Source organism: Bos grunniens, chromosome 19 (assembly GCF_055505025.1).
Source record: "Bos grunniens cultivar Pamir isolate PY7600 chromosome 19, Bosgru_T2T1.0, whole genome shotgun sequence".
In the NCBI taxonomy this organism is placed as follows: domain Eukaryota; kingdom Metazoa; phylum Chordata; class Mammalia; order Artiodactyla; family Bovidae; genus Bos; species Bos grunniens.
The window spans coordinates 39,232,171-39,255,990 of NC_141183.1; the positions used below are offsets into that span (position 1 = coordinate 39,232,171).

Genomic DNA, 23,820 nt, shown 5'->3' on the forward strand with positions numbered 1-23,820 from the left:
GCAGATTCTTTACCACTGAGCCACCTGGGAAGCCCTGAGAAATCTACACACGAGTCTTAAATGGTAAGCAAAGCCATTCAGTAGAAGAATTTTTCTTGGTGGTATATGTACCACCGTTATAAGAGAACAGCATTCACGAAAAAGTCCCAGAACATCGACATGTAAGATACTGACAAAGCAAGAACCAATTGCAGTTTGTGAGGATGTCCAGCTAGGCAGGTATGATGAAAAACACCACATTTTCTGTCTCAGAAATTAATGGACAAAAGTATATTAGAAAATTTGAAATATTGTTGCGCATTAAAAAGAAGTGAAGAAAGTCATTTCTGATCATAGATTCTGATTATAGAGATTTGCAGTACTGTTGAGATTATTATGACTACGATGAGAATGATATAAAATATTTTTTTGCAGAACACCTAACACATATTTCTGTCATAGAAATGTGTTTATTTTGAAATTCAGGTTTTTGTGAACTCTGTTATTCCTTCCTAAATATACTAGAGATGGATCGTGACACAAAGAAATCAAACTGTTGTCTCAGAGTTCCTCCTGCTGGGACTGCCCATCGAGTCAGAGCACCAAAACCTGTTCTACGCCCTGTTCCTGGCCATGTACGTTACAACTGTCCTGGGGAACCTTCTCATCCTCGTCCTCATTTGCCTGGACCCCCACCTCCACACACCCATGTATTTGTTTCTCAGTAACCTGTCTTTCTCTGACCTCTGCTTCTCCTCTGTCACAATGCCCAAATTGCTGCAGAATATGCAGAGTCAAGACCTGTCCATCCCCTATGCTGGCTGCTTGACACAAATGTACTTCTTCCTGTTTTATGGAGACCTGGAGAGCTTCCTCCTTGTGGTCATGGCCTATGACCGCTACGTGGCCATCTGCTTCCCCCTGCACTACACCACCATCATGAGCCCCAGGCTCTGTCTCTTCCTGGTTTTGCTGCCCTGGGTGCTGACCACGTTCCATGCCATGTTGCACACCCTGCTCATGGCCAGGCTGCATTTTTGTGAAGACAACGTGATCGCCCACTTTTTCTGTGACATGTCTGCTCTGCTGAAGCTGTCCTGCTCTGACACTCGAGTGAATGAGCTGGTGATATTTATCACTGGAGGGCTCATTCTTGTGATCCCCTTTCTACTCATCATCACGTCCTATGCTCGAATCGTGTCCTCCACCCTCAAGGTCCCTTCTGCGAGGGGTATCCGCAAGGCCTTCTCCACCTGTGGCTCCCACCTCACTGTGGTGTCTCTCTTCTATGGGACAATTATTGGTCTCTATTTATGCCCATCAGCTCATAATTCCACTGTTAAGGAGACTGTCATGTCTATGATGTACACTGTGGTGACCCCCATGCTGAACCCCTTCATCTACAGCCTGAGGAACAGAGACATGAAGGGAGCTCTGGGAAGAGTCTTTTGGAGAAAGAAAACTCCCTTCTCTCTGTGATGATAAAGGTGGGATTTCTACACAATTTTATGCAGCAAGTATATTGGTATTAATATTGGGATATTAACCCAGACTTCTTTTTTCAATGATCTTTTTGTTAAAATTCCATAGTAAGATATTGTCCAATAAGTAACAGAGATATGGTGGAGGTATGTAGTAGGACTTGGAAAGGGGATGTCAGTGACCTACTAGCAGAATCTTGCTTGTTTTTTCTCTCCAGGTTACTCTAAGAAGCATTATTTTTAAACTTCCAACTAATCTTTGTATCCCCACCCCACCTTTTTTCTTTACTGTTTCCAGTGTTTTATTTACTGATGAAATAAACTCTACTGCTTACTGAGCATTTACTCATTTACTGTGGGGACACCCTGTCCCTTCTGCCCTTGACCCCACCACCTTGGACAGACATTCCTTGAATGAAGAGACTGAAACTACAGAACCCGGGCCCACAGCAGCCTACTAATATTTACTGAACCAGACAACCCCCAAGGTCCCATTTGAAAATATGGAAGTGAAGAAAGTGTTAGTTGCTCAGTTGTGTCCAGCTCTTTGCGACTCCATGGACTATAGCCACCAGGTTTCTCTGTCCGTGGAATTCTCCAGCAAGAATACTGGAGTGGGCTGCTGCCATTTCTTCCTCCGGGGGATCTTTTTGACCCAGGGATTGAACCTGGATCTCTTGTGTCTCCTGCATTGCAGGGGGATTCTTTACCATCGGAGCCACCAGGGAAGCCCTGAAAATATGGAGGAGACTAAAAGAAACAGCACAGGTGTGATAGCTTGTACAGTCACATTAATTTGGGATGCACTGCCTCCTTGGCCGACTGTGTGCCACTATGGCAGCAAATTCTTGGGCCAGTGGTCCCTTCCTAAAGCTGGCTCTTCTGGCTGTGTGAGGCCACCATCCTGACCATGCTGTGCTCCCAGAAAGGCCACTTAGAACCCAGGTCTGCCACATAAAGAGGTGGAGAGGAGAGCCCTTTCTTCAGTATCTGTGTCTCTTTCTGTAACAGTTAATTTATCATGTTTTTTTTTTAAAAAACATAACCAAAACCATGCTTTAAATAATACTCTGTTCTTGAGGTCAGGCTGGTCCAAGTACAGTGGTGCTCACAATTAACTGATCACAGCCAGTTACAGGTTTCTTTATTGAGGAGGAAATGGCAACCCACTCTAGTATTTTTGCCTAGAGAATCCCATGGAGAGAAGAGCCTGGCTGGCTACAGTCCACGGGGTCGCAAAAAGTCAGACACGAGTGAGTGATTAATACTAATACTATACTCGAGCTCAATACTACTTAAAATTCAAAATTCTCACTCCTCTGGTTACCTCTGCTAAACTGGACTTTTAATTGTTGAATATAGATATTTACTTATCTCTTCTTGAGCAAGGGTTTGCATTATCCTGTCTCTTAACCGTCTCTCCTCTGATATATTTTCATGTCTCCAGTGTCTTCTTGACCTGCCCTGAACTCAAGTGCGCTTTCTATCTCCTTTGCTACAATAGTTTAGTTTGTCTTTTTTGTTCTTGTTTAGTTGCTAAATCATGTCCAACTCTTTTGCTACCCCGTGGACTTTAGTTCACCAGGCTCCTCTGTCATGCCGTAGGGCAACTAAGCCCGTGAGCCACCAAGAGCCTGTGCTCTGCAACAAGAGAGGCCACCGCAACGAGAAGCCCACACCCCACGACTACAGAGTAGCTCCTGTTTGCGGCAACTACAGAAAAGCCCACACACAGCGAAGAAGACCCAGCACAGCCACAAAAAAGTTAATTATGGCCTTGTGGCCATAGATAACTGCAGTAGCAGGAAGAGCTGGAAACTAGGAGGTATTCTGACACATCTGGGGAGTATTAGAGACGATGCAGGTCAGGTGCCAGTATCGTTTTCCCACAGAGGTAAGAAGGCAGAAGTACTTCAGTGGAATTCAAACTGGGTTTTCTTTTCTATCTTGGCTTGAGGAAGAATTGAGTATAATCAGGGAGTGTTTCTTTTGTCTCTTACTCTAGTACTTTCTATATATGTGCATATGGTTGTGTCACATAGGTAACGACTCCTAGTTAGCTACAGGTCATTTATGGGAAATGGTGTTTTACTGAGAGATTCTGCAATCTTGAGAATCTTCCCAAAATATGTGTCTTGGAACTTCCCTGGCAGTTCAGTGGTTAAGATTCTGAGTTTCCACTTAAAGGGGTGCAGGTTAGACCCCCTGGTCCAGGAACTAAGATCCCACATGCTGCCCAGCATGGCCAAAAACCAAAATGTCTTTCTTGGCACTTTACTAAACTCACTGAAGGCTTCTTGTTGCCACAGAAAGCAGCCTGCTACACTCAGATATTTTAGGATATTCACAGTATGGCCTCACCAACCATCCTCTTTTACTTTCCACCTGTGGCTCCAACCACAAAGGTCTGCTGTCCATTCCCTAAACAGGCAGTGGTTAGGCTTTCCCGCATGAGCTCTGCATCCTCAATTTCCCTCAAGGTATAGTCAGGTGTGATCAGTGATTATAATCAGTCACTGCTCCTGGACCCTGAGAGCATTGGTCCTAGAGAGGTCCTGGGTAATTGCTTTGTCTTTAATAAATCCCTCCAGGATCCAGACTCCTCTGGGATCCAGGGCCCCTGAGGCCCGAGGATGTGCAGAATGGGGTTTTCAGACACAGGTGATGACTACAGAGGGTAATATTCTACATGCTTTAGTGAATAAAGGGGAGCAGGATCTCAGGTCATGGTCTTGGAGTCACCCTCAAACACTAGGTAAGTTGGGCAGAGGGTGAATGAGCTGGTCACTTATGGTCCTTCCAACCTAAGGGTCTTGATTTCCCAGGTTGTATGATGTTCTGCAGGAGAGTTTTTCAGATATGGTAATGAAGAATTGATGCTTTTGAACTGTGGTGTTGGAGAAGACTCTTGAGAGTCCATTGGACTGCAAGGAGATCCAACCAGTCCATTCTAAAGGAGATCAGCCCTGGGTGTTCTTTGGAAGGACTGATGTTGAAGCTGAAACTCCAATACTTTGGCCACCTCATGCAAAGAGTTGACTCACTGGAAAAGACTCTGATGCTGGGATGGATTGGGGGCAGGAGGAGAAGGGGACAACAGAGGATGAGATGGCTGGATGGCATCACCGACTTGATAGATGTGAGTTAGAGTGAACTCCGGGAGTTGGTGATGGACAGGGAGGCCTGGCGTGCTGCGATTCATGGGGTCGAAAAGAGTCAGACACGACTGAGCGACTGAACTGAACTGAACTGAACTGAATGCTCCTCTTTTCCACCTCTCTCCCTCCTAAAATTTCACTATGTTTGAGAAATGCTTATTAATATTACACCAGTTATAATCTATTTTTATCAGTGCCTGCATTTTTGTGTATTACTCATCATATTATTTATTCCAATGATATTGAATCATTTCAGCATACTGACAACTCAATGTAAGCATTAGTGTCATAGTTCTGAACTCCAATGTTACGTTAGAATCACTTTGGAGCTTTAGAAAATTTTGAATGGATGTTGCACAGCAGAAACTGACACAATATTGGGAAGCACTTATTTTGTTGTTCAGCCGCCAAGTCCTGTCCGACTCCTCTCGATGCCATGGACTGAAGCAATGATATTCCAATAAAAAACTGTGGTTAAATATATCTGAGGGCTTCAGTAATTTTTATTTTTAAAATGTATGAAATATCCTTGCTACTCACTGTGTAGTCCATGGACTGAGGCATGGACATTAACTGGGTGCTAATTGAAGTGCAGAGGCATTATGCCATAATAAAGTTACTAGTACTTAGCAAAAAATGCAGGAGCAGACCTACTGTGTCAAAATCAGGGTTTTCCGGAACTCCCAGGGAATTTTCATGGTTTTCCGGAACTCCCAGGGAATTTTCATGGATTATTATTATTATATTCATGGAAATTTTAGAACCACTGCATTATGTTGCCTTATGTGAAGTCCAGGCTGAGAACTACTGACTTAATGGGTGTAGAATGTGAGAGGCTCATGGCATCATCAGTGATAACGTCCCCAAGTCCTGTCTCTGGTTTGTGATCCACAGTCACACTCTTGGCACAAGAGTTGGGACCTGCTCACTTGCCAGGGAAAAATTTTCTGAGAAAATCATGATTTTCTTCAATGATTCTTCTCACTGTGATATCAGTACCTTTGTCCATGTGTAAAACCTGTTCACGTGGCTGGATCAACCCATATCAAGGAGTGAAATCCCAGATGTTGGATTCCATTCTGTCTTTCATGAAGGAGCGTCCTACATCTAATGATGCTTCTCCTTTGCTTTTTTTGGTCAGCTTTGAGGCACGCTGAGGTGGATAAATCAGGATTCTTGAAAGAATATGAACCAGTTGGAGAGTACATCTATACCTATATTTATTTTATCTATATAGATAAATATCTCTATATCCTCTGTGATGGTGAATAGAATAGTGTATCTGGTGTGGGGACATTTTCCATGGGGACAAATTACATCCATAAATTCGGTAATACAGTGTCAAATTCAGTGCCAAAGTGCTAGCAATAGGAGTTGAGTCTAGTACTTCTTCTGGGAGGATTTAGTAGGCGCAGACAGCAAACTCCTAATTTAGAAGGAGTTTGCGGTCTTTCAAGTTGGAAGAATGCAAGTCTCAGCTGGAAGCACAGCCAATTAGTGTTGTGATATGTCAAATATGTCCAGACACTCTGCCAGCTGCAAGCACTGCTGCAGTCGTGACGGCAGACATGGCCTTTCCTACAGGTAGCCTACCATTCTGTAGGGAAGAAAGCTATAAACAGTGTGATCAAAGGATACCGAAGGAGAAGGGTTCAGTCATGGAATCAGGGAGACGAGTTAAGAGGCCATCCCAGTGGTAGAGAAATGACATGATGTCAGTCAGATCAAGGGTACTGAGAGTGGCTATGGCAGTGTCTGAAAGGGTAGGAGAATCTGTAGGACTTGCCCACAGATAGGAAGCTGATAATGACCAAAGGAGGGAATGAAAGAATACTTTCAGGTTGTGGAGCACCTGGATTCCCTTTTGCTGAGAAATATGATAAATTAGAGGAGGAGGGAATTGGCGGAAGGGCAGCAAAGAGACATCATGAGTTTCTTTGCTGCAAACGAGGGTGTAATGTCCAAGGGAAGATAACAATCAGGCAACTGAGTATACTGTTTGATAGGTTAAAGAGACATTTACAACTAAAGCTTAAATAATCATCAAAGCCATTGGAGTAGATGTCTTTCTTCTTGGTATATATAGAATTACAAGGGAACCATGTTTAGGGAAAAGCCCAGGAGCACCAATCAACTTGAAGATACTGACAAAACAGAAGCCAATTACAGTTAGTGGAGGGTAAGAAGAAAAACCCATACATCTTGTGTCTCAGGACCTAGAGGATGTTTTAAAAAGAGTGTGTTTTAAAAAATCTGGAATATTGCTATATTTTAAGCAAAGTGAAGAAAATAAATGATTTCCAATCATAGAGACTCCGATTATAGAGAATTTGAGTCCTGTAAAGATTGTAATTATTGTGATGAGAATGATATAAAGTATTTTTGCAAAGCATCTAGTGGCCCATATATCATAGAAATATGTTCATTTTGAAATTTAAATTTTAATGGACATTGTAATTTCTTCCTAAAGATACTGGAGACAGAGCATGACAGGAAGGAATCAAACTATTGTCTCAGAGTTCCTCCTGCTGGGACTGCCCATCGAGTCAGAGCATCAAAACCTGTTCTATGTCCTGTTCCTGGCCATGTATGTTACCACCGTCCTGGGGAACCTTCTCATCATTGTCCTCATTTGCCTGGAGCCCCACCTCCACACACCCATGTATTTGTTTCTCAGTAACCTGTCTTTCTCTGACCTCTGCTTCTCCTCTGTCACAATGCCCAAATTGCTGCAGAATATGCATAGCCAAGACCCGTCCATCTCTTATGCTGGCTGCCTGACACAAATGTACTTCCTTTTGTTCTTTGGAGACTTGGAGAGCTTCCTCCTTGTGGCCATGGCCTATGACCGCTACGTGGCCATCTGCTTCCCCCTGCACTACACCACCATCATGAGCCCCAGGCTCTGTCTCTTCCTGGTGGTGCTGCCCTGGGTCCTGACCACGTTCCATGCCATGTTGCACACCCTGCTCATGGCCAGGCTGCACTTTTGTGATGACAATCTTATTGCCCACTTTTTTTGTGACATGTCTGCTCTGCTGAAGCTGTCCTGCTCTGACACTCGAGTGAATGAGCTGGTGATATTTATCATGGGAGGGCTCATTCTTGTGATCCCCTTTCTACTCATCATCACATCCTACGCTCAAATCGTGTCCTCCACCCTCAAGATCCCTTCTGCGAGGGGTATCCGCAAGGCCTTCTCCACCTGTGGCTCCCACCTCACTGTGGTGTCCCTGTTTTATGGGACAGTTATTGGTCTCTACTTATGCCCGTCAGCTAATAATTCTACTGTTAAGGAGACTGTGATGGCTACGATGTACACTGTGGTGACCCCCATGCTGAACCCCTTCATCTACAGCCTGAGGAACAGAGACATGAAAGGAGCTCTAGGAAGAGTCTTTTGGAGAAAAAAAGCTCCCTTTTCTCTGTGATGGTCAAGTTTGGATTTTTGCATAATTTTATGTGGTTGGTATATTGGTATTAATATTGGGATATTAACCCAGACTTCTTTTTTCAATGATGTTTTTGTTAAAATTCCATAATAACATATTATCCAATAAGTAACAGAGAAATGGCAGAGGTATGTAGTAGGAGTCGGAAAGGGGATGTCAGTGACCTACTAGCAGAATCTTGCTCAATTTTCTCTCCAGGTTACTCTAAGAAGCATTATTTTTAAACTTCCAATGAATTTTTCTATCCCCCCCGCCATTTTTTTCTTTACTGTTTCCAATGTTTTATTTACTGATAAAATAAACTCTACTGTTTACTGAGCATTTACTCATTTACTGTGGAAACACCCTCTCCTTCTGCCCTTGTCCCCACCACCTTGGACAGACATTCCATGAATGAAGAGACTGAAACCACAGAACACAGGCCCACAGCAGCCTACTAATATTTACTGAGCCAGACAACCCCTGAGGTCCCATTTGGAAATATGGAAGTGAAGAAAGTGCTAGTTGCTCAGTCATGTCCAACTCTTTGCGACCCCATGGACTGTAGCCACCAGGCTCCTCTGCCCGTGGAATTCTCCAGCAAGAATACTGGACTGGGTTGCCATTTCTTCCTTTAGGAGGTCTTTTCGACCCAGGGATCGAACCTGGATCTCTTGTGTCTCCTGCATTGCAGGGGGATTCTTTACCATCGGAGCCACCAGGGAAGCCCTGAAAATATGGAGGAGACTAAAAGAAACAGCACAGGTGTGATAGCTTGTAAAATCACATTAATTTGGGATGCGCTGCCTCCTTGGCTGACTGTGTGCTGCTATGGCAGCAAATTCTTGGGCCAGTGGTCCCTTCCTAAAGCTGGCCTTCCAGATTTGTGAGGCCACCATCCAGGCCATGCCGTACTCCTAGAAAGGCCAGTTAGAACCCAGGTCTGCCACATAAAGTGGTGGAGAGGAGAGCCGTTTCTTCCTGTGTCCCTTTTTAAACAATTTATCTTTTTTTTTTTTTTGTAAAAAATAACCAAAACCATGCTTTAAATAATACCCTGTCCTTGAGGTCAATACTTTAAAATTCAAAATTCTCACTCCCCTGCTTACCTCTGCTAAACTAGACTTTTCATTGCTGAATATAGATATTTACTTATCTCTTCATGAGGAAAGGGTTCCATTATTCTGTCATTAACCTTGTCTCCTCTGATTTATTTTCATGTCTCCAATGCCTTCTTGACCTGCCCTGAACCTCAAGTGCTTTCTATCTCCTTTGCTGCAATAGTTTAGTTCGTCTCTGTTGTTGTTTAGTTGCTAAGTTATGTCTGACTCTTCTGGGACCCCATGGACTTTAGCTCTCCATGCACCTCTGTCATGACCATGTGCCACGGTTACTTAAGCTTGTGTGCCAAGGGCCTGTGCTCTGCAACAAGAGAGACCACCGCAACGAGAAGAGACCGCACCGCCACTACAGAGCAGCCCCCATTCACCGCAACTATAGAAAAGGCGACACAGAGCAACGAAGACAGAGCACAGCCAAAAAATAGCTAATTATGGCTTTGTGGCCATAGATAACTGCAGCAGCAGGAAGAGCTGGAGACTAGGAGGTATTCTACACATTTGGGGAGTATTAGAGACAATGGAAGTGGCAGGTGTCAGTAATGTTTTCCCACAGAGGTAAGAAGGCTGAAGTACTTCAGTGCGATTCAAACTGGGTTTTCTTTTTCATCTTGGTTTGAGGAAGAATGGAATATGATCAAGGAGAGTTTCTCTTGTCTCTTATTCTAGTACTTTCTATATATCTGCATATAGTTGTGTCATAGAGATCTACCCCTTGTTAGCGTCAGGTGGTTTATGGGAAATGGTGTTTTACTGAGAGATTTTGCCACCCTGAGAATCTTTCCAAAATATGTGTCTTGGGGACTTCCCGGGTGTTCATGTGGTTAAGACTCTCTGCTTCCACATCACAGGGCATGGGTTTGATCACTAGTCAAGGGACTAAGATCCCACATGCTGCCGAACATGGCCCCAAAACCAAAACAAAATGTGTATCTTTCTTGACACTTTACTCAAACCACTGAAGGCTTCTTGTTGCCCACAGAAAACATCCTGTTACACTCCGCGGATTTTTAGGATATTCCTAGTATGGCTTCACCAACCATCCTCTTTTACTTTCCACCTGTGGCTCCAACCACAAAGGTCTGCTGTCCATTCCCTAAACAGGCAGTGGTTAGGCTTTCCTGCATGAGTTCTGCATCCTCCATTTCCCTCCAAGTATAGTCAGGTGTGATCAGTGATTGTAATCAGTCACTGCTCCTGGACCCTGAGAGCTTTGGTCCTAAAGAGGTCTTGTGTAATTGTTTTGTCTTTAATAAATCCCTCCAGGATTCAGACTCCTCTGGGATCCAGGGCCCCTGAGGCCTGAGGATGTGCAGAATGGGAGATGGAGAAGGGAGTTTTCAGACACAGGTGATGACTACAGAGGGTGATACTTTACATGCGTTAGTGAATAAAGGGGAGCAGGATCACAGGTCAGGGTCCTGAGTCAGCCTCACACACTGGGCAAGTTAGGCAGAGGGTGAGTGAGCTGGTCCCTTAGAAACCTTCCCACCTGAGGTCTTGGATTCCCAGGTTGTGTGATCTTCTGCAGGAGAGCTTTTCAGGTATGGTAATGCTCCTCTTTCCCACCTCTCTCCCTCCTAAAATTTCACTATGTTTGAGAAATGTTTATTGATATTCCACCAGTTATAATCTGCTTTCATTAATGACAGCATTCTTGTGTATTACTCACTGTATTATTTGTTCCCATGATATTGACTAATTTCAGCATACTGACAGCTCATTCTAGGCATTAATATCATAGTTCTGAACCCCTATTTTATATTAGAATCACTTTGGAGCTTTAGAAAATTTTGTATGGATGCTTCACAGCAGAAACTGACACAATATTGTGAAGCAATAATATTGTGGTTCAGTCTCCAAGTCGTATCTGACTCCTCACAATGCCATGGACTGTAGCAATTATATTCCAGTAAAAAATTGTGGTTAAATTTATCTGAGGGCTTCAGTAATCTTTATTTTAAACTGTATCAGGTATCCTTGCTACTCACTGTGCAGTCCATGGACTGCGGCATGGGCATGGGCATTAGCTGGGTGCTGATTAAATTGCAGAAGCATTAGGCCATAGTAAAGTTACTAGTACTTACCAAAAAAATGCAGGCACAGAGTTACTATATCAAAATCAGGGTTTACCAGAACTCCCAGGGGATTTTAATGGGTTATCAACTTTTAGAATTACTGAACTATGTTGCCTTAAATGAAGTCCAGTCTGAGAACTACTGACTTAATGAGTGAAGAAAGTAAGAGGCTCATGGCATCATCAGTGACAACATCCCACTGTGATGCTGGTACCTATATTCACATGTAAAACCTGTTGACGTGGCTGAATCAACCTGCATCAAGGAGTGAAATCCCAGATGTTGGATTCAGTTACGTCTTTCATGAAGGAGCTTCCCACATCTAATGATGTTTCTCCTTTGCTTTTTTTTTTGCCAGCTTTTGGCATGCTGAGATGGATTAATCAGGATTCTTGAAAGAAAATGAACCAGTTGGAGAGTACATCTATATTTATTTTATCTATATAGATAAATATCTCTGTTTATATCCTCTGTAATGGTGGAAAAAAATAGTGTATCTGGTGTGGAGACATTTTCCAAGAGGACAAATTACATCCATAAATTCGGTAATACAGTGTCAAATTCAGTGCCAAAGTGCTAGCACTAGCAGTTGAGTCTAGTACTTTTGGTTCTGGGAGGATTTAGTAGGAGCAGACAGCAAACTCCTAATTTAGAAAGAGTTTGCGGTCTTTCAAGTTGGAAGAATGCATGTTTCAGCTGGAAGTACAACCAACGAGTGTTATGATACATCAACCACGTCCAGACACTCTGCCAGCTGCAAGCACTGCTGCAGTCGTGACGGCAGACATGGCCTTTCCTATGGGTAGCCTACCATTCTGTAGGGAAGAAAGCTATAAACAGTGTAATCAAAGGATACCAAAGGAGAAGGGTTCAATCTTGGAAGCAGGGAGACTGTTAAGAGGCTGTTCCAATGGTAGAGAAAGGACATGATGTCAGCCTGATCAAGGGTACTGAGAGTGGCTAATGGGAGTATCTGTAAGGGTAGGAGAATCAAGTGGTGGGATCTATAGGACATACCCACGGGAAGCTGATAATGACCAAAGGAGGGAATGAAAGAAAACTTTCAGGTTGTGGAGTACCTGGATTCCCTTTTACTGAAATATGAGAAGCTAAAGGAGAAGGGAATTGAGGAAGTGGCAAGGAGACATTGGAGGATGGGCAAGGGCTTCCCTGGTGGCTCAGATGGTAAAGCATCTGTCTGCAGTGCAGGAGAACTGGGTTCGATCCCTGGGTTGGGAAGATCCTCTGGAGAAGGAAATGGCAGCCCACTCCAGTTCTCTTACCTAGAAAATCCCATGGACGAAGGAGCCTAGTAGATTGCAGTCCATGGGGCTGCAAAGAGTTGGACTGAGTGACTTAAGGAGATATCACGAGTTTCTTTGCTGAAAATTAGGGTGTAATGTCCAAGGGAAGACAGCAGTTAGGCAACTCAGTATCTTCTTTCATAGGTCAAAGAGACATTTGCAACTAAAGCTCAAATAATCATCAAAGCCGTTGGAGTAGATAAGTTTTCCTTCATGGTATATATAGAATTACAGGTAGTTTATCTTTTCCAAATGAAAAGGTAAAAAGGAAAAGCCCTGGAGCATCAATCATCTTGAAGACATTGACAAAACAGAAGCCAATTACAGTTAGTGGAGGGTAAGAAGAAAAACCTATACATCGTGTGTCTCAGGACCTAGAGAATAAGAGTGTGCTTTAAAAAATCTGGAATATTGCTATATTTTAGAGCAATGTGAAGATAATAAATCATTCCCAATCATGGAGATTCTGATTATAGAGATTTGGAGTCCTGTAAAGATTGTAATTATTGTGATGAGAATGATATAAAGTATTTTTGCAAAAGCATCTCAGTTCAGTTCAGTTCAGTTCAGTTGCTCAGTCATGTCCAACTCTTTGCGACCCCATGAATCGCAGCATGCCAGGCCTCCCTGTCCATTACCATATCCCAGAATTCACTCAAACTCACGTCCATCGAGTAGGTGATGCCATCCAGCCATCTCATCCTCTGTCGTCCCCTTCTCCTCCTGCCCCCAATCCCTCCCAGCATCAGAGTCTTTTCCAATGAGTCAACTCCTTGCATGAGGTGGCCAAAGTACTGGAGTTTCAGCTTTAGCATCATTCCTTCCAAAGAACACCCAGGACTGATCTCCTTTAGAATGGACTAGTTGGATCTCCTTGCAGTCCAATGGACTCTCAAGAGTCTTCTCCAACACCACAGTTCAAAAGCATCAATTCTTCAGCATCTAGTGACCCATATATCATAGAAACATGTTCATTTTGAAGTTCAAGTTTTCATGGGCATTGTTATTTCTTCCTAAAGGTACTGGAGACAGAGCATGACAGGAAGGAATCAAAATGTTGTCTCAGAGTTCCTTCTACTGGGACTTCCCATTGAGTCAGAACATCAAAACCTGTTCTTTGTCCTGTTCCTGGCCATGTACGTTACCACCATACTGGGGAACCTTCTCATCATCGTCCTCATTTGCCTGGACCCCCACCTCCACACACCCATGTATTTGTTTCTCAGTAACCTGTCTTTCTCTGACCTCTGCTTCTCCTCTGTCACAATGCCCAAATTGCTACAGGACATGCAGAGCCAAGACCCATCCATCTCTTATGCTAGCTGCCTGACACAAATGTACTTCTTCCTGTTCTTTGCAGACCTGGAGGACTTCCTCCTTGTGGCCATGGCCTATGACCGCTACGTGGCCATCTGCTTCCCCCTGCACTACACCACCATCATGAGCCCCAGGCTGTGTTCCTTCCTGGTGGTGCTGTCCTGGGTGCTGACCACGGTGCCTGCCATGTTATACACCTTGCTCATGGCCAGACTGTGTTTTTGTGAAGACAACGTGATCGCCCACTTTTTCTGTGACATGTCTGCTCTGCTGAAGCTGTCCTGCTCTGACACTCAAATTAATGAGCTGGTGATATTTTTCGTCGGAGGACTCATTATTGTCCTGCCATTCCTAGTCATCATCATGTCTTATGCACGAATTATTTTCTCTATCCTTAAGGTCCCTTCTGTCAAGGGCATCTGCAAAGCCTTCTCCACCTGTGGCTCCCACCTCACTGTGGTGTCCCTGTTTTATGGGACAATTATTGGTCTCTACTTATGTCCATCAGCTAATAATTCCACTGTTAAGGAGACTGTGATGGCTATGATGTACACTGTGGTGACCCCCATGCTGAACCCCTTCATCTACAGCCTGAGGAACAGAGACATGAAGGGAGCTCTGGGAAGAGTCTTTCGTAAAAAGAAATTTCATTTCTTTCTATGATGGTAAACTTGGTAAAATTTATGATGGTAAATTTCTACATAATTTTATCCAGTAGATGTGTTGATATTAATGTTGGGATATTAACCCTGACACTTTTTTCAATAATCTTTTTGTTACAATTTCATAATAAGATATTGTCCAATAAGTAAAAGAGATAAAGTGGAGGTTTGTAGTTGGGCTCAGAAAGGGGATGTCTGTGACCTACAAGTCTTCCTCTTTTTTTCTCTTCAGGTGACCCTAAGAAGAATTATTTTTAAACTTCCAGTTAATCATTGTGTCATCCCCCCTGCCTTTTTTAAACTGCTTCCAATGTTTAATTTACTGATAAAATAAATACCACTTTTTTTGAGCATGACTTCTCTCCTTTGCATGTGTTTTAGTGTGTACAACACCATATTGTTAACTGCAGGCACTATCTTATATTTTACTGCTTACTCATTTTATGTAACAGAAATTTCATGCCCATAAAAAATCAGCTTTCCATCTTCTGCTCATTCCAGCTCCTGACAACCACCATTCTGTCCTCTCTTCTATGAATATAACTACATTGATAACTCACATCTAACATGGAATCAGTCAGTGTTTGTCCTTCTGTTCGTGGGTTATTTCACTTAGTGCCATGCCCTGTAGGTTCATCCGCACAGTCAGCCAATTCGAATATTTCTTTTTTTAAAGACTGAGTGATATTCCATTATATGCATATACCACATTCTCTGTATCCATTTATTGGTTAATAGACATTTGAATTGTTTCCATATCTTAGCTATTGTGAATATTGTTGACGTGAATGATGAAGAGTGGGTATCTTTTCATATTCCTCATGTCATTTCCTTTGGGTGCACACCCAGAATTGGGATTGCTGGATCATGTGCTAGTTTTTTTTTTTTTTTTGGAGAATTGTCACAGTGGCCCTGATAGTTACACCAGATGAACATTATATGAAAAGTGCAGATCAATATCCCACTAGTTTCTTGTCTATATCTGTGAGTCTGTTTCTGTTTTGTTTATGTATTGAATGTCACATGTAAGTGACATTATAGAGTATTGGTCTTTGTCTGACTTATTTCAATAGGCATAATATGCTTTAGGTCCATCCACGTTGTTGCAAATGGCAGAATTTTGTTCTTTTTGATGCTGAATAATGTTTCATTGCATATACACGTCATAGCTTCTTTATCCATTTATCTGTTGATGGACATTTGTGTTTCTTCCACATCATGGCTATTGTAAACAGTGCTGCTATGAACCTGGGGTGCATGTATTTTTTGAATTAGTATTTTTTTTTCTGGATATATATCCAGGAGTGGAATTGCTAGATTGTATGGCAGTTCTATTTTTATTTTTTAATGAACCTTCATACTGTTTTCCACAGTGGCTGCACCAATTTACATTCCACCAACAGTGTAAAAGGGTTCCCTTTCTCCACATCTTCTCCAACATTTTAATTTGTGTTCTTTTTGATGACAGCCCAATCTGATAGGTGTGAGGTGATATCTCATTGCAGTTTGACTTGCTTATCACTAATAATTAGCAATGTGGAACATCTTTTCATTTGCCTGTTGGCCATCTGTATGTCTTTGCAAAACTGTCCCTATCCTCTGAACATTTTTAATGAGATTTTTTTTTTTTTGCTTTGAGTTATATGAGTTTTATAAAAATATATTTTGGATATTAACCCTTTATCAGGTATATGATTTGAAAATATTTGCTCCCATTAGGTGTGTTGCCTTTGCATTTTGTTGGTGTTTTTTTTTTTTTTTTTTTCTATGCAGAAGTTTTTTAGTTTGATGTAGTTCCCATTTATTTCTGTTTTTGTTGCTTATGTCTTTGGTGTCATATTCAAAGAATAGTCACCAAGACCTATGTCAAAACTTTACTGCCTATGTTTCTTCTAGGAGTTTTTTTCATTTTAGGTCTTAGTTCAAGCATTAACACATTTGAGTTAAATTCTTTTGCATTTCCAGTTCCCCAGTGCCATTTATAGAAGAGACTGTCCTTCCTCATTGTATTTTTAAAGTACCATCTTATTAATATAATAGCACCAGAACTGTAAATGCTTGGATATAAATCATACACAATATATACAAGGTCTGTATCTTGAAATCACAAAACTCTGATTAAGAACTCATTGAGAACTAAAGAAATTGATAGGTACAACATGTTCATGGGGTGAAAGACTTGACATTGTTAAGATGTTCTTCTGAAACTGATCTAGAGATTCAACACATTTCAGTTAAATTCCAGAGGATTTTCTGGTAGTATAAATGAACAATAAGATTACAAAATACACATGTAAAGGCAAAGAAACTAAAAAAGTAAATTTACTATAGCTAAAAGATTAAAAATGGTGGCATTAGAGAAATACAGATCAATATAGAGAGTATAGAATACCTTATAGAATCCAAAAACTAGATTCAATCATGTACCATCCATTGATCACTGACAAATGTGCAAAGACAATTTAGTAGAAAATAGTCTTGTCGACCAATGATGCTGGAGAACTTGGATTTCCATGAGAAAAAAACAAACTTCAATCCACACCTCATGTTAACAAAAACAATTCACTCTTGATGGATCATTTGCTTAAATATTAGTATGAATACTGAGATGGTTTCCCATGACACCATGTTTCATGGAGCCAGAGAAATCCCAGAGCAGGAAGCTTGAACCATGTGGAACAGAATGGAGGTGAGGTGCCATCAGGTTTCACTACTAAAGCTTGCTGAAGCCAGTGCAGAGCTGGTTACTAAGCCATGGCTGGAACAGGAGATGAAGCTGAGAGAAGTGAAGATGCACAAGAAGTGTCTCATGTAGGTCTCAGGGGAGGAGTGCTTCAACCAAGGGATGTAACAGTGGTTTCATTAAATTGGAAGTTGAGCAAATCACCTGAACATTTTGTTGTCCTTATGTGAAAGAAAGAAAGTGAAGTTGCTCAGTCGTGTCCGACTCTTTGCGACCCCATGGACTGCAGTCTATCAGGCTCCTCCGTCGATGGGATTTTCCAGGCAAGAGTACTGGAGTGGGTTGCTATTTCTTTTTCCAGGGGCTCTTTCTGACCCGGGGATCAAACCCGGTCTCCCGCATTGTAGGCAGATGCTTTACCATCTGACCCACCAGGGAAGTCACTTATGTGAACCCATATGCAAAGATGAACATTACATGAGCCTGGGTTGGTGCTATAGATTAGAAAGGGAAAACTGGGTTTCTCCACACAACTGGATCAGAGAGGACCATGTTTGCAATTCTGGGGAATTCTCTGAGTGCCTCTTAGTATTTTCTATTTAAAAATAAATATCAATAAAGCTATAACAAGTCGATAAGGCAAGACCATTGAAGATGCTGATTCACTAGGAATGAAGATTTGCATTATGTGAGAACCCCATACAGCTGAGATGGTGGCCGAGGAGAACATGGAATGGGTAGTGAAAGAAGGTGTTATGGCTTTGTGGCCATAGTTAACTGGTGCATAAGGAAGAGCTGGAAACTAGGAGATATTCTGACACATTTGGGGAGTATTAGAGATGATGGTGGGCTATACAGGTGGTGCAATGATAAAGAAACCACCTGCCAATGTAGGAGAGGTGGGTTCAATCCCTGGGTCAGGAAGATCCCCTAGAGTAGGAAATGGCAACTCACTCCAGTATTCTTGCCTGGAAGATTCCTTAGACAGAGGAGGCTGGCAGACTATGGTCCATGGCATCACAAAGTGTCAGACATGACTGAGCGACTGACCATGTACACACATGCAGAGATGATGGTGGTTGCAGGTGCCATTCATGTTTTCTCACAGAGGCAAGAAGGCAGAAGTACCTCAACAGGATTCAAACTGGATTTTCTTTTATGTCTTGGCTTGAGAAAGAATTGAACATGGCCAGGGAGAGTTTATCTTTCTTCTTATTCTAGTACTTTCTATTTATCTGCATATAGATGTGTCAGAGATATCTACTTATTGTTAGCTGCAGGTGATTCTTGGAAAATGGTGTTATATTGAGAGATTCTGCCACCTTGAGAATCTTTCCAAAATATATCTTTTTTGACACTTTGCCCTAACCACCGATGGCTTCTTGTTGCCCACAGAAAACCATCTCTTCAGATATTTTAGGATACTCACAGTAGGGTTCCTGCTTGTTTTATGACTTCACGAACCATTCTCTTTTACCTCCCAAAGTGTAGGCTCCAACCATAAGTGTCCCATGGCAGTGATTAAGCTTTCATGTATGAGCTTCTCTCCATCTTCACCTTTCCCCAAAGAGTAGTCAGGTGTGATAAGTGATTGTAATCAGTCGCTGCTCCATGACCCTGAGAGCATTTGTCCTAGAGAAAGTGAAAGTGTTAGTTGCGAAGTCATGTCTGACTCTTTGTGACCCCATGGATGATAGCCCACCAGGTTCCTCTGTCCATGGGATTTTTCCAGGCAAGAATACTGGAGTGTGTTGCCATTCCCTTCTCCAGGGATTGAACCTGCATCTCCTGCATTGCAGGCAGATTCTTTACCATCTGAGCCACCATGGGAGGCGGTGTCCTAGAGAGGCCCTGGGTAATTACTTTGACTTTAATGAGTTCCTCCAGGATCCAGACTCCTCTGGGATCCAGGGCCCCTTATGTCCAAGGATGTACAGAATGGGAGATGTGAGAAGGGAGGTTTCAGACACAGGTGATGACTACAGAGGCTGATATCTCACATGCTTTAGTGAATAAACTAGAGTAGAATCTCAGGTCAGGATCCTGGAGTCACCCTCACACACTGGGTAAGTTGGGCAGAAGGTGAATGAGCTGGTCATTTAGGATTCTTCCAACCTGAGGGTCTTGAATTCCCAGGTTGAATGGTGTTCAGTAGGAGAGTTTTTCAAGTATGGTGATGCTTTTCTTTTCCACCTCTCTACTTCCCCAAATTTCACTACATTGGAGAATTTTTCACTAATGTTCACTCATTTAATCTATTTTTTTAATTAATGATAGCATTCTTATGTGTTACTTACATATCATTTATTCCTACAGCATTGTGTAGTTTCAGTGTACTAACAACTTTTAAGTAGGCATTCATGCCACACTTCTGAACCCTTGTTTTATTTTAGAATCACCTTGGAGCTTTAAAAAAACTCTGTATGAACTTCCTCTCAAAGATTGTGATTATATTTATCTGAGGGGGTCCAGTGATCTTTGCTTTTAAAAGCATCAGGTATTCTTCCTACTCACTGTGAAGCCCATGGACTACTACCTGGGAGCTGATTAAAATGCAGAAGCAGGCCTATTATATCAAAATCAGTGTTTTGCTAGCACTCCCAGGAGATACTTCAGGGATATTAAATTTTAGAAGCATTGCCCTAGATTTATTTAAGTGCAGTTCTGGCTGAGAACTACTGACTGAAGAAGGTGAGAGGCTCATGGCACGATCAGAGACAACATCCCCAAGTCCTGTCTCTGGTTTGTGGTCGCTAGTCACACTCTTAATACAAATGTAATCCCCAGTCACACAAATGGGGTCCTGCTCATTTGCCAGGGAAACAAAATTCTGAGAAACCAAGTGTTTCTTCCCAGTGTTATGTCTTTATGTAATATCCATGTATAAAACCTATTGACGTGGCTGGATCAGCCAGCATCAAGGGGTGAAGCCAGCTGTTGGATTTAGTTATGTCTTTAATGAAGGAGCTTCCCACATCTAATGGGTGCCATTTTTTCTACCTTGAGGTGCACTGAGAAGTGTTAGGCTTCTCCAGAGAAACAGATCCAATAGAGAATTTTATCTATATCTCTCCATATATGTGCATATATCTCTATTACCTATATCATCTGTATTAGTGTAATAGTAGTGTGTTTGAAAGGGCTTCTTAGGTAGCTCAGTGGTAAAGAATCTGCCTGCCAGTGCAAGAGATGCAGGAGATACGGGTTCAATCCCCAGGTCGGAAACATTCCCCTGGAGAAGGAAATGGCAACCCACTCCAGTATTCTTGCCTGGGAAATCCCATGGACAGAGGAGCCTTGTGGGCTACAGTCCATGGGATCACAAAGAATTGGATACAACTGAGGGACTGAGGGCTCACTGTGTTTGAAAACATATGAGAACAAATAGTTTGGGGACAACATTACTCCATACATTTTGTAATACAGGGTCAAATTTAGCGCTAAATGGTTGAGGGTAGTGAGTTTCTGTCCTGGGAAGAGTTAGTAAGAGTAGTGATTCTAACTTAAAAGGAGTTTTGCTGGCTTTAAAGTTGGAGAAATGCACATCTCAACCTGAAGCACGACCAGTGGATATTTATGAAACACCTCCTGTATCCAGGCACTGGGCCGGGTGCTGCCTCTGTGGCAGCTGTGAAGGCAGACGTGACCCTTTCCTACGTGGAGTTTATAATCTGGTGAAGAAGGCAGCTATAGAGTAATGATCCCATTGTCCTGGAGTGCTGTGGGGACAAGAAGGATGCTTGGAAACATAGCAGTGCATTCTCCTCTGGTCTGGGGGAGATAGGGAGGCTTTGCAGGGCAAATGACATGAAACGTATGTGAAGGACAAATACGGGAAGCCATGGGAAAAGAGGGGGCAGAAGGGAGAGAACTCTAGGGAAGAGGAACAGTGAGTGCAAAGTGCTGGAGCAGAGTGTTGTGTTTAGTCCAGCTTTGCTGGAGAGTGAAATGTGAGCACAGTTGTGGGGCCAGATGGAGTTTCGGAGTTAGGCAAGGGTCAGGTCATGAGTCACCTTTTGAAGGGAATTTGCCTTTAAGGAATTTGCCTTTATGTTAAGAGCAATGGGAATCCACAAAGACTTTATGGAGAATGGTTACCTGTTCTTCATCTTCAAATGCCTACTATGATGAAGGATACTGATGGATTTCAAGTATGGAAGCAGGGAGATGAATTAAGAGGTTGTTCCAAAGATTAAGATTGACATATATACCCTACTATATATAAAATAGATAACTAATAAGGAACTACTGTAAAGCCCAGGGAACTATACTCAATACTCTGTAATGGCCTATCTGGGAAAAGAATAAAAAAAAGAGTGGATGTATGTATAGATATAACTGATTCTGCCTGCCAGTGCAGGGGACTCAAGATATGTGGGTTTGATCCCTGAGTTGGGAAGATCCCCAGGAGTAGGAAATGGCAACCCACTCCAGTATTCTTGCTTGGAAATTTCCATGGTCAAAAGAGTCTGCCAGGCTGCAGACTGTCCATGGGGTTGCGAAGAGTTGGAAAAACACACACACACGTAAGTGATTCACTTTGCTGCACACCTGAAACTAGGACAACATTGTAAATCAACTATATTCCAATAGCATTTTTTAAGGTGGTTCCAATAATATAAATAAGATGTGATGTCAAACTGATCTAAGGTGGTGAGAGTGTGGATAAGGAGTGAATGAAGGAGAAAGAATTTCTAGATCTTGTTGACAGATGTTGGGTATTGATAACAGAAAGGAGGAAATGAAAGAAGCCTTTCATGTTTTAATCTGGATAACCCGAAAGTCTTTTTCTGGGATACGGAAGACCTGAGGAGGAGGGAATTGGGAGAGGCACAAAGGGATATCGTGTGTTTCTTTTGGAATCTGTTTAACTGAAGATGCCTGTAATACATCCAAGGAGAGAGAATATTCAAGCAATTGAGTATCTTCTTCTATGAGTTAGAAAGACTTCTACAACTGAAGTTTAAATGGTAATCAAGCCATTGAAGTAGATGAGTTCTTCTTGGTGCATGTGTGCTAAGTCGCTTCAATCTTGTCCAAATCTGCAACCCCATGGACTGTAACCTTCCAGGCTCCACTGTCTCTGCATTGGCAGGCGGGTTCCTTACCACTAGCACCACCTGGGAAGCCCTTTTCTGATGGTATATAAAATTATAAGAGAACAGGTTTTAGGAAAAAACCCTGGAACATCAATCAAGTTGAAGATAGAGACAAAACAGAAGCCAGTAGAGTATTGAGGATGTCTGACCAGGCAAGTATGGGAAAAACCAATGTATTATGTGTCTCAGAAGCTGAGGGATAAAAATGTTTTAGGAAAGTTGGAATATTGTTTTGTGTTAAAGAGAAATGAAAATAAGTCATTTCCAATGATAGAGATTCTGATTATAGAGAATTGGGGTCCTGTAAATATTGTAATTATTGTGATGAGAATTTTGCAAAGCATCTAAGAGCCAGTTTATCATAGAAATAAGTGCACTCTGAAATTCAGGTTTTCAAGGACACTATTAACTTCTTCCTAAAGACACTGGAGACAGAACATGACAGGAAGGAATCAAACTACTATCTCAGAGTTCCTTCTGCTGGGACTGCCCATCAAGTCAGAGCATCAGAACCTGTTCTACGCCCTGTTCCTGGCCATGTACGTTACCACCGTCCTGGGGAACCTTCTCATCCTCGTCCTCATTTGCCTGGATCCCCACCTCCACACACCCATGTATTTGTTTCTCAGTAACCTGTCTTTCTCTGACCTCTGCTTCTCCTCTGTCACAATGCCCAAGTTGCTGCAGAACATGCAGAGCCAAGACCTGTCCATCCCCTATGCTGGCTGCCTGACACAAATGTACTTCTTCCTGTTCTTTGCAGACTTGGAGGACTTCCTCCTTGTGGCCATGGCCTATGACCGCTACATGGCCATCTGCTTCCCCCTGCACTACACCACCATCATGAGCCCCAGGCTCTGTCTCTTCCTAGTTTTGCTGCCCTGGATACTGACCACGTTCCATGCCATGTTGCACACCCTGCTCATGGCCAGGCTGCATTTTTGTGAAGACAATGTGATCCCCCACTTTTTCTGTGATTCATCTGCTCTGCTGAAGCTGTCCTGCTCTGACACTCGAGTGAATGAGCTGGTGATATTTTTCGTCGGAGGGCTCATTATTGTCATCCCATTCCTACTCATCATCATGTCTTATGCACGAATCGTGTCCTCCATCCTCAAGGTCCCTTCTGCCAAGGGCATCTGCAAAGCCTTCTCCACCTGTGGCTCCCACCTCACTGTGGTGTGTCTCTTCTATGGGACAATTATAGGTCTCTATTTATGCCCATCAGCTCATAATTCCACTGTTAAGGAGACTGTCATGTCTATGATGTACACTGTGGTGGCCCCCATGCTGAACCCCTTCATCTACAGCTTGAGAAACAGAGACATGAAGGGAGCTCTGAGAAGAGTCTTTTGCAAAAAGAAAAATGCCTTCTCTCTATGACTGTAAAATTCAGATGATGATAAAGATGGGATTTCTACAGAATTTTATTTAGTAGGTATATTGATATCAATATTGGGATATTAACCCAGATTTCTGTTTTCAATGATCTTTTTTTTTTTACAATGAC

General features: G+C 42.5%; 4 protein-coding genes across 5 annotated transcripts; all 4 read left to right on the top strand.

The window, feature by feature from the left end:
- On the top strand, positions 1-1,780 carry LOC147352287 (olfactory receptor-like protein DTMT). Its single transcript, XM_086359643.1, has 2 exons — positions 1-63; positions 505-1,780. Exons 1-2 carry the CDS (start codon positions 61-63, stop codon positions 1,456-1,458), a joined length of 957 nt encoding a protein of 318 aa, XP_086215769.1. The 5' UTR covers positions 1-60; the 3' UTR covers positions 1,459-1,780.
- A 5,324-nt stretch (positions 1,781-7,104) lies between these two features.
- Positions 7,105-8,120, top strand: LOC147352288 (olfactory receptor-like protein DTMT). Its single transcript, XM_086359644.1, has one exon. It carries the CDS (start codon positions 7,105-7,107, stop codon positions 8,047-8,049), a length of 945 nt encoding a protein of 314 aa, XP_086215770.1. The 3' UTR covers positions 8,050-8,120.
- Positions 8,121-13,574: 5,454 nt separating this feature from the next.
- Positions 13,575-14,881, top strand: LOC147352289 (olfactory receptor 1E5-like). Its single transcript, XM_086359645.1, has one exon. It carries the CDS (start codon positions 13,585-13,587, stop codon positions 14,527-14,529), a length of 945 nt encoding a protein of 314 aa, XP_086215771.1. The 5' UTR covers positions 13,575-13,584; the 3' UTR covers positions 14,530-14,881.
- Positions 14,882-21,018: 6,137 nt separating this feature from the next.
- LOC147352290 (olfactory receptor 1E2-like) lies at positions 21,019-23,693 on the top strand. 2 transcript variants are annotated; one of them, XM_086359647.1, is made up of 2 exons: positions 21,019-21,029; positions 22,760-23,693. In XM_086359647.1, the coding sequence occupies exons 1-2, from the start codon at positions 21,019-21,021 to the stop codon at positions 23,691-23,693; spliced, it is 945 nt and encodes a 314-aa protein (XP_086215773.1). The 2 variants fall into 2 exon arrangements, with proteins under 2 accessions (XP_086215773.1, XP_086215772.1); XM_086359646.1 differs by lacking the exon at positions 21,019-21,029 and having other exon boundaries at positions 22,749-23,693.
- The last annotated feature ends 127 nt before the right edge of the window (positions 23,694-23,820 follow it).